We start from the raw sequence: 14097 nt of genomic DNA, 5'->3' as shown, positions 1-14097 counted from the left end.
CAACTGACCTTGTATCTGTTGAGCGTCATTGTATGTTCACAAATAGCTCCTGGCTTCTCTTACCAGCTTCATAGACACCCAGAATCTAAGAATCAGGAAGAATTCGAGAGGTAATTGAGTCTCTACTGAATACAGAAATCCTTACACAGTGTTTCTGACAAATCTTCCGCAACTTGCCTCATAGGAGAGAATGTAGTTTGTATGTATTCCCAAACAGGAGGTTTTAGAATCAGTCTGAAGTAGACTCCAATCCCAGCTCCCTTAGTAACCATGTGACCTTGATCAAATATTGATAGTTAAACCTCTCTACAACTCAGTTCCCTTTTCTGTAAAATGTGGATAGTAATAGCACACTATTCATTGGGTCAAATAAAATTAATAAATAAAATAATTTTAAATTAAATGAAATCAAGTAAAATTAAATGAAATAAAGCATCGAATGCATTTAACACACCAGCTGGAGCATTGTGAATGCTAAAAAAGTCTTGGTAATTATTTTTTAGTAAGTGCTCAATGAATAGTTGTTATACCACCCCTGCTATGAGCAAACGTGCCTAACATTTGAATGAAAAAAAAAAGTTTTCTGTTTACACGGTGAAATAAACTGTGTTTTATCAAGTCATGGTGGCGTGGGGAATAAACACTAGCTCCTTTGCACCAGAGAGAAACAAACAAGGAAGATTTGAAAACTTTGCTTGTGTTAGGTTTGTTGATGGAGGTATTACACTGACTCTGCAGCTGGGATTTGGAAACCTGGGCAGTCATTCCTTTAAGAAAATAGCCTCTTAAGTGTTTATTACTATTAAGCTCAACCAAGACAGTTGGAGTTTTCCCGTCTTACATTTCCCATCTGGCAATTATAGAGGGGGCCAAATTTTTAAAAGAAAAAGGAAATCAGACATGAGAAATTACCGGTATGGACTTCACAGACTTTTATTCCAGCTTTTATTTTTATATGAAGCAAGTCTACGTACTTCTTTCTGACTCCCTTGTTTTTGTAACTCAAGGTGAACTAGTGAAGGGAATTCCTCCCTAAATGCCAAATTAATCACATACATCAATTTTGTGATTCGGAATAGTCATCCAGAGGACAGCCCCTGTGAGCTTGTTACCCAATGGATAATTATCTTACTGAGAAAGGCATGTGGGTCATAGAACTGATGTTTCTGGATTGAGAAATGCTTCCTGTCATTTTTTTCCCCACTTCCTCTCTCTAAGCCAAGAATGGCAAATATGTGTTAATGCCGCTGCCGAGTTCCCTCCCAGACCCAAGAGGATGTTGGCACTCCATCACAGCCTTTTCTCGGGCAGAACCTGGATTAGTTTAAGAATACTTTTGTGCCCAGATTTTCAGGAAGCTGGTACCAATCAATTGTAATTGGCATGAAGCATGAAACTATTTGCCATCTCTGGGTTAAGCCAACTGGATTGGCGTGCCTCTCGTTTCCATGCTTGCAGTTTTTCTTAATGGGTTTTATTGTGCACAAACTTTGCATGTCTCTATGACGGCATACTTGCAGGGTTTTAGCATCTGTCAGCCTGACCCAAAGAAGAAGAGATGCCAAGACCCACCCTGAGCCTCTCATTAGGAAGCTTTTGACTTCAGCTTTTGACAGTTGACTGACTCTTTATGTGTACAGTGTTATCATAACCTGCCAAGTTCTTGACTTTATAAACTGGCCTTCAGCAGCTTATTAGGAACTCCAACTACTGTATTCTAGCACCAACTACAGCACGTGCAGAGCCTCTGCAATTCCAAGAAGCACAGCTAAACCAAGTAGTGGCCCAATTCACTTTTTTTTTTTTTTTTTTTTTTTTTTTACATTAAAGGCACTTTGTATTCCGTTGGGTCAGAAGTATGTTTTATTCTACTCCCTACCTTTAATCCTCTAGTAGGTTTTGTTCTGCTCACCAGGACTCAGGTTCTTATCCATAATGCAGTAGTCAGTTGAATTTTTTCTCTAAGGTGCGTTCTCAATGCAATTATAACAGCTCTATCCCTTAGTGTTTATTGACTTTTTTATATCATTGTCTCCTTGGCCTTAGGTTCAACATGCCTCATGATGACAACAATAAGTGCAAAGAAGAAGCAGTTAAGAGTCCCCAGCATGTCATGGCCCCAACACTGAACTTCTACACCAACCCCTGGATGTGGTCAAAATGTAGCCGAAAATACATCACTGAATTTTTAGAGTAAGAGTCGAACTTTCTTCGAGCACAGCCTTCATGCTAGTATCTGGCCTCCATGCAGTGAACTAATTGTGGGAAAGAAAATGTAGAGTCAAGCATTCCTTTTGAGTTGTTATTTTTGTTGACATTCCTGGGAGGAGGGAAAAGAAAAATACTCTCTGACATCTGTGTAGTTCATGTCCTCACCAGAATTTAGAAGATTACAGACTGAGCTCAAGGAAAAGGTTGGGATCTTAAAAAGAATATGTAAATGTTGCTTCATTGTTGGTAAAGCTGTGAAATCTCTGCAGGTCTTAGGGAAGGAACCATGAATATGATGACATGATGAAGGAAGGCCACAAATATTTATGTGCTTCTAACTTAGTAATTCGGTGTTGGAAAGGGGTGGGGAAGTGAGACGCCCCCAAAGAACGTTACATGGGTGGATGAAAATTGCACAGACCTCCATATTGTCGAATTGAGAACATTCTCTCTCTGTCTCTCTCTTTCTCTATCTCCTTGACTCTTTCTCCTTCTCTCTTTTCTTGTTTTTTTTTTTTTAAGCTTCCCACCAGGCTGCTCAAGGATCCAGTTACATTATACAATATCCTTGTGTAACAGATTTATTGCTCTTCTCTCCCAGATGTACAAAAGGTCAAGTGATTGTCCCAAGGTCACTGGGTGTATGTTTCCCCAGCCACAGGGAAGAGGGGGTTTTGTTAATCAGAACTCACCGGGTGTGAATTTTCCAGAAGAGGTGTTTGCAGAAACATGGAAGAACTGGCAGGTTGCTGGAGGTTTTGTGTGTGTGTGTGTGTGTGTGAGAGAGTGTATGTGTGGTTTTTCTAACTAGATGATCTAAAGTGTTTCTTATTGTAACACTAAGCAAATCAGCAAATATTTACTAAACACTTGTTGTTATGGACAGGGCCCCATGCTTGGGTGAAAAAGGCGCTATTTTTACCCCTAAGACACTTTACTCTATTGGAGAAGACGTCAAAAAATAAATAGGTGGGCTTCCCTGGTGGCGCAGTGGTTGAGAGTCCGCCTGCCTATGCAGGGGACACGGGTTCATGCCCCGGTCCGGGAAGATCCCATATGTCGCGGAGCGGCTGGGCCCATGAGCCATGACCGCTGAGCCTGCGCGTCCGGAGCCTGTGCTCCGCAACGGGAGAGGCCACAGCAATGAGAGACTCGCGTACTGCAAAATAAATAAATAAATAAATAGGTAATTGCCCCGAAAGGTGGTAAATTCTGGAACAGCTACATATTTCCTCCTGGTTATGTTGTATGCACAGCCTGTGGTTCCACAAACAAGTATGCACTGAAAATAGAACTTCAGCTTCTGGACTCAAGTTTGGATGAAATGAATAAAACAGATACAAAAAAAGGAACCATCTTCTGTACCATTAAAATGACAGAATGGCCTTCACTGTCATCTGGAGCCTTTGACACTCATATCTTATCCACTGTCCTCACCATCTTTGTTTTTCTGCTTTCCACAGCACTGGTTACGGCGAGTGTCTGCTTAACGAACCTGAATCCAGACCCTACCCTTTGCCTCTCCAACTGCCAGGCCTCCTTTACAACGTGAATAAACAATGTGAATTGATTTTTGGACCAGGTTCTCAGGTGTGCCCGTATATGGTAAGTATCTGGGGGCCGTTTCTACCCTCATAAATGGATTCTGGACTTTTTTTGAATTCATAGTTTTCTATTGGATTCTCACTCTTAACCTAAACCACTCATTGAGTGGTCCATTGACTATTAATGATGATAGTAATAGTGATGATGGCGATAGACAGTAGTAGTGCTCGGTGTTGCATGTGGGCTTTCCCTGAACTTTCTCATTTCACTCTCAGCCCAAAAGGGAGATGCCATTACCATTTTAATTTTATAAGTGGTAAGTGCGGCTCAGAGGGGACAAGGTTACAAAGCTCGTAATGACAGAGCTCAGCCCTTTTCCCTCCTTGTCTCCTTTTCTTCCCACTGCCTCGTCCAGATGACTTTTATTATAGGCGATCTTCTAGATTCAGGAATTCATGAGACAGACCTGTTTCCCTGGTTTAGCTTGTCGAAGCTGTGGCCTATGACCACCTGGGGCTTGAAACTGTTTCTGGTGGTAGCTCAGCTGGCAAGTGTGTGATACTTTGATGTATGTGTCATGGACATTTGGACCAGTGATTTGATCCAGTGGTTATCAGGAGGCATATCAGCAGAACTGTGCTTCTCTGGGATTCCCCATTCTATTCTTTTGCGTATTTGTTTGTTTATTTTGCTGGGAGTGGTTCAGAGATAGCATGGTAAATTGGCAGGTACAGTGATTCCATGGAAGTAACAAAATTTTTCTGTAAAATGTTATCTATGATTATATTCGTTTCTCTGTTACTCATGATAGCAAACATGCAGAGTAATGCATATGCCCAAGAATGGAAAGGTTAAGCAAACTATAGTATCTCCATTTACTGCAATATTATACAAAAATTGAAAAGTAACTCTACAAGGGAACATGCTCTAGCTATAGTTTTAAATTAAAATAACAGGATAAACAATTATTTTACAGAGTATGTTCTCGATGTAAAAGGGGGAAAAAAGCTTCAGGAAAGACTGGATCATTTAAAGCTCTTTTTCTATTAAAAAATAGTAGCTTCTGAATTTTTCTACTATGAATATTGTTTATTTTCATCATCAGGGGAAAAATTATCTTTAAAAACTATGCCTGAAATAGAGCTAAATATGTCAACTTGGATAACTCAAAAAACATAGTGTGTAGAGGGGGAAAACAGGAAGTTGTAGGATGTATCCATATATTCTGAAATATCTAACAGCATTGTTTGTTTAAAGCTGAAATGCTGTATATTATTGATAGATATTTATACATTTGTAGTAAAAGCAGTGGGAATGATGAGATGGTGAGCATCACTAGGACAGTAGTTACCTGTGGGAAGAAGGGGAAGGGATTGGGATTGAGAATGAGTGTGCATGGCATTCAGCTGAGCCTGTGAAGTCTTTCTTTGTTCGGGTGGTGGACACACGGGTATCCATTATGTTATTGTTCATACTTTTTATATACCTGAAATATTTCATGATATTTTGTCCCTTCTTTCCTCTGACAGCCCCTGAAAGCCCTAGAAAAGAGTCATAATATGATCGTGATAATATATGCATAGTAGGAAAAAACACCAGTTTTAGTATCAAGCCAAACGTTAACTCTAATCACAACGCAACTCAAAACCCACTCTCCAGTCGCAGCTCATTGCAAACCTAAACTCACATCACATATTTCCAGTGTGATACTTTACTCTTTGCCAGGCTCAGTTTCCTTATCTGTAATATGGGGAGATGTTACTAGGACCAGACGACATCTCGTATGTTTCTGTTGCACAGTAGTTCCCCTTTGACACCCCGGCAAGTCCTCCCGGGCATAGAAATGTGTCTCCTGGGCTGCTCTCTCTATCCGTTGAAATATTTTATCATTTATCATACCAAGAAAAAAATCCCTTTCTAACCTACGCTCTGCATCATTGGTAAAATGTTAGTTGAAAGCAACCATTGCCTTGCTTGATATCGTCTAATCACATCATCACTGAATTGTCATTCAACTGAATTGCGCAGATGCAGTGTAGACGGCTCTGGTGCAATAACGTGGATGGAGCGCACAAAGGCTGCCGGACTCAGCACACGCCCTGGGCTGATGGGACCGAGTGTGAGCCTGGAAAGGCAAGTAACGCCCCGATCCGTCCTTCTGTCTTGGGGCAGACATGGGCAAGATTTGGGCTGTAGGCTCAGTCACCATTGTTTAGAACATAAGTTAATGTAGCATATTTCAGCATGCATAATACTTTTTTGAGGCAGGAGGTTCAACTTTACTGTTGAAAGTTGTGCAGACTTACCTTATAGCGTAATACTGACACGAAGGACATAGCTATCATTATTGCCTCGATTTTAAGACATACTTCTTCTCATTTTAATGTTTTTTAAATCCCAATGTGCTTTTCAGTTTATGGGTACATTTAATGTGAGGTAACATTTCTTTTCTCTCTCTCTCTCTCTCTCTCTATCTCTCTTCCTCTTTCTTTTGGGGTGGCACTGGAAGGCCGTTATTAAGCTGGTGGAACATCTTAAAATTACGGAAATACAGGAAGACTTACTGTGCTCACTACTTGGGTACAAGGCTTTTCCCGGCCTGTATTGACCCCTTTAAGGCACTGTGATGCCACCTGAGATACATCCAAATCCACATTCTGAGTTGGTTATAATGGCTCCTACTTATTGGTTAATAACCAAATGAAATCTGCTGCTTGTACAACCCAACGATAACAATGTCCCAGCAACTAGGAATATGATTATTGCAACCTTTTGCACCTGGTGTCCATCTAAAAAAAAAAAGGTAGTATGTTAAGGCTTTGGTTACAAAAAGTTTTAGATATAAACCTGATTTTTTTAATCCATACAAAAAATGGTGTTCAGTCACTTACGTATGATGTAACCCCTGTACTATATCTGAGTCTCATGTTATCCTTACATAAGTTTTTTCCTTTCTTCTCTCACTGTCAACTTGACTCACTTTTAATATTTTGTTCTCATCTCATTTTCTGTTCTTCTACTTTGCCTTGTGGAATCAGTGGCCCCCAGAGTGTTTCCATGGAAACATGGGGTCCTCAGAGATGAGGAACTTAACCGTCCCTTCCCCAGTTTTATAGATAGGAAACAGAAAAGAGAAGTGACTTGCCCAAGGTCATTCAGCTCATTCAGGGCAGAGTCCTCACACACCCTACCCACTCCCTTCCCAGTTCTCTCCTTCGCTTTCTTTGTCTGAAGGAGCTGCAGGGTCCACAGGAGCGTCCATAACTCAAGCTCACTGAGCTCTTTAAGTTTCCATGGTCAAATAGGAGAACTAGTGGGTTATCCAGTCATTTCTCAGAGTGTTTTTTTTATTTTTTAAATTTTATTAGGGTGGTTTTATAAAATTATAATGAAGATGATTTTTCACTTGATTTAGCTTGGTTACTCCATCAGCTCTCGTCTCACTTCTTGATGGCTACGACCTTAGCAATTGAGAATACAGCTTTCTCCAGGAGCTGCCTAAGCAAACAGCCTAAGGACATAGGCATAACAGTTTCTGCACCGCACCTTTCATTAGCTTAAGAAGAAATATATCTCCTTGGCCATAGTGAACCTTTCACATTTTGCAAAACATTTAACTCAAAGTTCTGATGGCCAGAGGATCACAGGTTTGAGTGGGGATATGGTTCTCGGGTTTCCATGGCAGCCATCAAGCATTCACTCTTTCTTCATAAATGAAGATGTGGCCTCAGAGTCCTTCTAAACACAGTGACCCCTATAGCTGCTCTCAGTTGGTGGGAGATGACAATAGACATGGTATCTAGTTGACAACTTGGCTAGTTGGCTTGAGTTGGAGCCAGCCAGCTATATATTTAAATGGAGTCTGTCTGAGCTCAAAAAAATCACTGGTATTATGTCATGGTTCTTAGTCAATCTGATGCACCTACCTACTATGTCTATTTCTGACACATATTACTGCTGGAAAAAACATAACAAAGTAGAGCTTTCAAGTGTATGATGAATTGTATTTAGTAAAATAGTCATGTACAGGCTACCACGCTCCATGTAGTACTATGGTATCCCAGTCAATCGTGGAGCACAGAACCTGGGAAGATGTCTGTTGTGTCGTCTTCTAGTCTTCTGTTTTTGTAACAGAAACAGAAAATAAGAGATTGCATGGTAATCTTATACCTGACAAATGGGGAAATAATTGGGGAGATCTTTCAGAAAACATTTCCCTTGTATGCTTTTGTTCAGCAAAAGCAAGAGACATCAAGGCATTCCAAAAGGCAGATTGAGAACACCTTCAGAGAAGCAGCTATGTGGAGAACATGATAGGTACATTTTTAGTTTGTTTTAGAAAAGCGGCCAAGTCTAGCAACTTATATTAAAGATGTGAATGTTCATTTGTTTATTCCCCAGAAGAACATTTATGCACTTTACAAATAAGATGGTAAATATGTTGGCATAGACGTTCTTTGTGTTTTTCCATTTCGCTTTTGTTTTCATAGAATTGGCAGTAAAACCTTATCCTTTTCTCTAGTAAATTCTGTATCCGTTTGCTGCTGGGTTAATTTTTTCTTTTTTCTTTCTCTTCTCTCTGCCCTGCTCCCTCAGCAGTAATCTGTCTTGGGTTGCTGACACAATGTTATTTTGATGAATGACTCTCTCATGTCCTTTTATTTTCTCCATTCTCTTCTTAAGTCCATTAACATTTTCATTTTAACCCTGTTTGTAAATCTGAGATTTGAAACTCTTGTGTTTTAAGCCTCCTTGGGACAAAATTGACCTCCAAATTGTTCTTCCAATCTCAGAAAGAACATTTATGTAAAATATCATTTAAATGGTTTTGAGCACTTTGAGGAAAGGCTGACTATATACTTCGGCTCTGGCTCCAGTAGCCGCTAATGCTTTGTTATGATGTAATGGCTTTTCCAGTATATAATTATTGTTTGTTCAAATTCCTGGTAAAATAGATTATCTTGATACATATTCGCCAAACAGTCCCCATGTCCAGCCTCTGTCACCTCAGGTTCTTCCCCTCTTCCTCTGAGGTTCTCCCTCCCCTGTGAACCCTTGCCAGTGGTCGTATCAGTAAGAAATGTTTAATTTGCAGGTGAATTTTTAATTAGGTTTTCTTTTAAAAAGGGACCCTATGAGGACATTTGAATCCAGTGCTGAACGGCAACACTCTGCTTAACCTATGCCCTTATTCTGCTCTGGTTTATGGTAATGCTTAATGAGAATTATGGTCGCTTTGAAGATTATTCTTGTGTGGAGGTAGCGTCTAGAATAGAGAGGCCAACAGATTGAAGACTGAAGTGACATGAGGAAAAAAATGTATTTACAGACAAATTTCATTATGAAAGTCCATGACTAGTCATAGGGACGTTCTCCTTAGTGTGTAGAATTTATAAAATGTGTACCTGGCGTCAAGATTTGATGGCTGAATTTGGGCATCAGCTGTGACCTCAATTGTTTATTAGTTAGGATTTTTGTTCAGGTCAGACCAAATGGTAGTAGCGTAAGCAAGTTGGCTCTTTTTCTGACACACACACAAAAAACTAGTCAGAGGTAGGCAGGTCATGGAGCTATTATGGTAGGTCTACAACATCATCAGAGACCCAGGTTCCTAATTTCTTTCTGCTCTACTATAATACGCAAATGGCCATCATCCTCAAAGTCACAAAATTGCTGCTATAGCTCCAGCCATCAACTCTGAGTCCTGGGCAGAATGAAGCCAAAGGGCAAGGAACAAAGGGGCAAAAGGACCTTCCCAGGAATCTGACCCAATGAATTCTGCTGACATCTCTTTGAGCATTCCTATCTATACAAGAATCCAGGGAAATGTAGATTCTATTAATAAGGATGAAGGAGAGAATGGATATTGGGTAGACACATTGGAATGTCAGCCTTACCTAACCATCTCATTAATCTTGCTTTTAAATTTCAGTCTTTATTTAGATGTCAACAGTTGTTCCCATTTGCTCACAGTTGAGAGGCAGCATGTGTCACAGCTGAGAGTATGCACTCTGGAGCCAGGTTGTCTGTGTTTCATTATCAGCTCAGCCCCTTACCAGATGTTTGACATCAACCTCCCTGTGCCTCCATTTTCTTTTCTGTAGAAATGGGGGTAATAGTAGTACCTGTTTCATAGTATGCTGTGAGGACATAGCGCTTAGAACAATGCCTGGCAAATGTTAAGTGCTATGTAAATATTTGCTCTTATTATTACAAACCTTGTTCAAGTTGGGTCTCCTGTGTGCTCAGCTGTGTACTAGGTGCTTTCCATACATTGTCTCATGTTATACTCAAAACATCTTTGGCAGGTAGGTCCCCATTTTTCAGCTATGGAAGTAGAGTTCAGTGACTCACCCGAGGTCACAGTTAGTTTGTAGAATGGCCATCCCACACCCCCAGACTGTTTGCCTGCTAAGCTTTGTCCCCTTAAGACCTGCTCTGTCCGATATGGCACCTACTAGCTACCCATGACTGGCGAGCACTTGAAATGTCAGTCTGAACTGAAATGTGCTAAAATGAAAATACACACCAGGTGTTAAAACTCTAGCATGGAAAAGAAAGTGTGGGAAAAAATCTTATTTATAATTTTATGTTGATTACATGGAGACACAGTAATGTCTTAGACATTCTGAGCTAAATAAAATATATTAAAGTTACTTTCAGTGTTCTTTTTACTTGTTTTAATGTGGCTGCTAGAATTTTTAAAATTACATATGTGGCGCATGTTACATTCTTATTGGATAGTGGCGCTCTAGACCAAGCTGCCTCTCATTGATTTTCTGTACATATATTCCAAAAAATGTTCAAGACCGCTGTAAAGACAGCTATAGAATGATCTCAGGGAGTGAGGCGTTCACCTCCGCCCTCATTTCCTGGGTGCAGAGTTGCCCAGGATTCTTTGGACGCCAAACCTTTTAAGCCTCAGCCAAACAGCCCAGGAAAAGGGATGTGTCCTCAGATACTCAGGAGGATAATTACAAGGGAGAAGGCAGGGCAGAATAGAGAAAGCCTAACTGCACTCTTTAAAATAATTGTTCGCCAGACCTTTGCTGGGACTGGCCATTGACTGAGGCTTCACCAGCCTCTTATCTGTTCCCTTTCCCCACACGCTCCCCCCACCGCCTGGCCTCCAGGCTACTCTGCTCCTAAACTCCGTGCCTGGGTCCTCCCTGTGGATAAATCACAGTGGCCACCACCAGCTCCGCTTCAGAGATCTGAGCGAGCTGCAGGGCGTCACCCTCCTGCTGCCACTGCTGCCCCTCTTCCTTTGTCCATTGCTCATTGACCTCGGCTTCGTGTCGGGGCCTCACACCCCAACAATGGCAGAGGGTTGAAACGGGCTTCTCCACTCACTTGTCCTGCTGAGGAGTTTTACTTTGTTTTGCTTTAAGCATCATGGCCTTCTTCCTGCTCTAGGCTGCAGAATCAGAAACCATTAGTAACCAAAAAGCAATAAAGTTTAGGGTTCTCTGTAGTGTGTCCATTTTTGCTTTAGTCTCATCCTGTGTGCCCTGCTAGAGTGAGTTTATAGGAATCATGTAACTAGCTTTTTTTTCCCTCTCCCATTTAATGAAAATTGGTTTTCAAATCTGTGAGGAGCAGTAAAGCATTGTATTTTACCAGGCTCACAACATCTCTAGGCCTTGTTAATGGAGATGCACTACGTAAATCCAATAACTCTTTTCGGCCCTGTCTACAACCAGTAGACAGCCCATTTCCACGCCTCATTTTTCCAAGAAGACTAATTGAGTGCTTCTAGGCTGGCCATGGGGCTTACCCTAACAGCCTGGAGCCAGCCACTCATTGGGCAGTTTTATTCAAGCCAGTGGTAAATGAAGACACAGCCTAAAACCACTAAGCCCGAGATTAAACTCCCTACCGTTTCCATGACTCACGTAGATGATGAAATTGTAGCATTTCAAACCAGCACATGGAAAACAATGAAAGTATGGTGTATTTAAAAGGACAGCGGGTCCTACAATATCTCAAGCACCGAGCTCTCCCTCACTGTTCCCCTTATTAAATACAGCACTGCAAGTTTGGATTTTGTGTTCCCAAAGAAATGGAGGTCCCTGTGACTGATGGATCCTGGGGAAGTTGGAGTCACTTTGGAACCTGCTCAAGAACATGTGGAGGGGGTATCAAAACAGCTGTTCGAGAGTGCAACAGACCAGAGTAAGTCCTAGAACTCGTCACTCTTATTATTGGGGTAGCAGGGGTGAAAAATTCCTAAAGGGAATAATTTAGCTGGAGGCAAGTAAAGAGCTCTTTCCAAATTAGACAGTGGGTGGACATCTAGAGCTGCCCAGACCAATGTTATCTAAGCTCTATCTCTCTGTATTATTATTTTTCTCCTGCGACTCTTTATTATTAAAAGTTTTGTTTCTTAAATGGTAGATGCTTTGTGTTGGTTGGTCAACAATTTTGACAGTCAGGTATATCTCACTGCCTGCCCCACCCCCCGCCCAGAGCTTGGGATAGCACACTAATAAAGTGAACAAGTGATTTTCATGAGGAAACAAAGAAATCGGGCATTTCCTTCCAGATTGTAGATAAATGTATCCTTTCCAGTTAGCTACTGAAATGCTGAAAAGGGCACACAGACCCCCAAGGCGGCATGAGTGAACCCCAAGGGACCTGGAGCCCTAAGTCAGGATTTACTTTTGAATCAAAAGTAAAGTAGGGCTTCCCTGGTGGCGCAGTGGTTGAGAGTCTGCCTGCCTGTGCAGGGGACACGGGTTCCGTGCCCCGGTCCGGGAAGATCCCACATGCCGCTGAGCGGCTGGGCCCGTGAGCCATGGCCGCTGAGCCTGCGCGTCGAGAGCCTGTGCTCCCTACCGGTAGAACCTTGTTGAAACTTACATGCTCAAATAAAGCCCACAGGCTTCTTTCCCAGCATCTTATCACGATAGACATGTGTTTGGGGAGAGGCTATTTATAAGTGGATTTAAAAAGTTGCTAACTTCATTATAAGTAATGACATCAAATTTTATGTGGATATAAGATGCATAAAGTTTAAAGGGATAGAAAATAATACATGATATTATTGCCATTGAACCTATGTGGCCCAAGAGGTCTTCCCAGATTCGTTTTTAGATGTGCAAACTCACAACCATTTTTAAGAACCAGCTGCGTTGGGGTTTTATAAAAGGATTTGGCTCAGCAGTACTCATTTATTTTTAACAGCCTGCATTAAGGATAGCAGACTGGATTGTAGAGAGAAGCAAGCAGGTAAAGGAGCAAAGTAGGCTTGTGCAGTAGACTAGGTTGTACTGTAGAGTACTTCAGACCAAGGGTGGGGTGCTTCCAATTTTTTATAAGGAGAATATGAATTGTGTATACCAAAAAGGACATAGCTTTAGCCTGCTGTTGCAAGCCCTGGTCTAAATAAATAATCTGTATAGTCCAAAGCACAGATGGTGATCAATTTATTTTAATTTATTTTTGTTCACAGTCCAACATTATTTCATATCCACGTAATATTAATCTCTAAGGATAAGTAAAGAGCTATAAGACATAGGCTCTGGTCTGTAAAAGTAACACTGTAGCTATGGATATAAACTAATACACGTTAGGTTAGATTTTTCCATAGTGTCTATACTTAGTATTAGTTTTTAAAATAATAATATAAATAATAGTAGATGGTTTCAAAAAATTCAGATACACAAGTATATCATATAAAAACTTACTGCCGGGGCTTCCCTGGTGGCGCAGTGGTTGAGCGTCCGCCTGCCGATGCAGGGGGCGCGGGTTCGTGCCGCGGTCCGGGAGGATCCCACGTGCCGCGGAGCGGCTGGGCCCATGAGCCATGGCCGCTGAGCCTGCGCGTCCGGAGCCTGTGCTCCGCAATGGGAGGGGCCACAGCAGTGAGAGGCCAGCGTACCGCAAAAAAAAAACACACAAAAAAAACAAAAAAAAACTTACTGCCATTATTATTCTTACCCCCAATACTCCCCCACAAGAAATAACCACTAAAAAATAATTTGTTGTGTGTTATTTCAAACTTTTAAAAGAGATTATAGATGTAATATGTATTATATGAAATAAATATTAAAGAATATAAAATAAGGGTCATCCTATATATATTGTTCCACAGCTTGCTTGTTAAAATCAGTTATATATCCTAGCTGCTTGTACTGTTGAAGTTTTAAAATAAAACATTTTAAGCTAGCAGCAGATATGATGAATTTTTTTAAAACTTAAAAACTCTTGGGTGGCTACATTGAACCAAATCATGATTATTATAGTGAGCTATTATTATCATGATAGTGTGGATATTGCAAACAGTAGGTACTTTTAACATTTTGACTCAAGAATATTCCATTCAAAAGAAGTGGGGGG

At 41.0% G+C, this 14097-nt stretch overlaps 1 protein-coding gene across 1 annotated transcript in view; it reads left to right on the top strand.

The window, feature by feature from the left end:
- ADAMTS9 (ADAM metallopeptidase with thrombospondin type 1 motif 9) overlaps positions 1-14097 on the top strand; it is a 173873-nt gene that overhangs the window by 34076 nt on the left and 125700 nt on the right. The window contains exons 9-12 of the mRNA XM_089919522.1: positions 2047-2193; positions 3675-3816; positions 5785-5889; positions 11786-11931. Coding sequence (XP_089775648.1) covers positions 2047-2193; positions 3675-3816; positions 5785-5889; positions 11786-11931 — 540 coding nt within the window. The remainder of the gene's footprint in view (positions 1-2046; positions 2194-3674; positions 3817-5784; positions 5890-11785; positions 11932-14097) is intronic.

This window comes from Delphinapterus leucas, chromosome 10 (assembly GCF_059928025.1).
Source record: "Delphinapterus leucas isolate spDelLeu-1000000601 "Yukka" chromosome 10, BTC_Dleu_Yukka2, whole genome shotgun sequence".
Classification (NCBI taxonomy): Eukaryota; Metazoa; Chordata; class Mammalia; order Artiodactyla; family Monodontidae; genus Delphinapterus; species Delphinapterus leucas.
The sequence above is the reverse complement of the archived record's forward strand: the minus strand, read 5'-3'. Positions and strand labels throughout refer to the sequence as shown.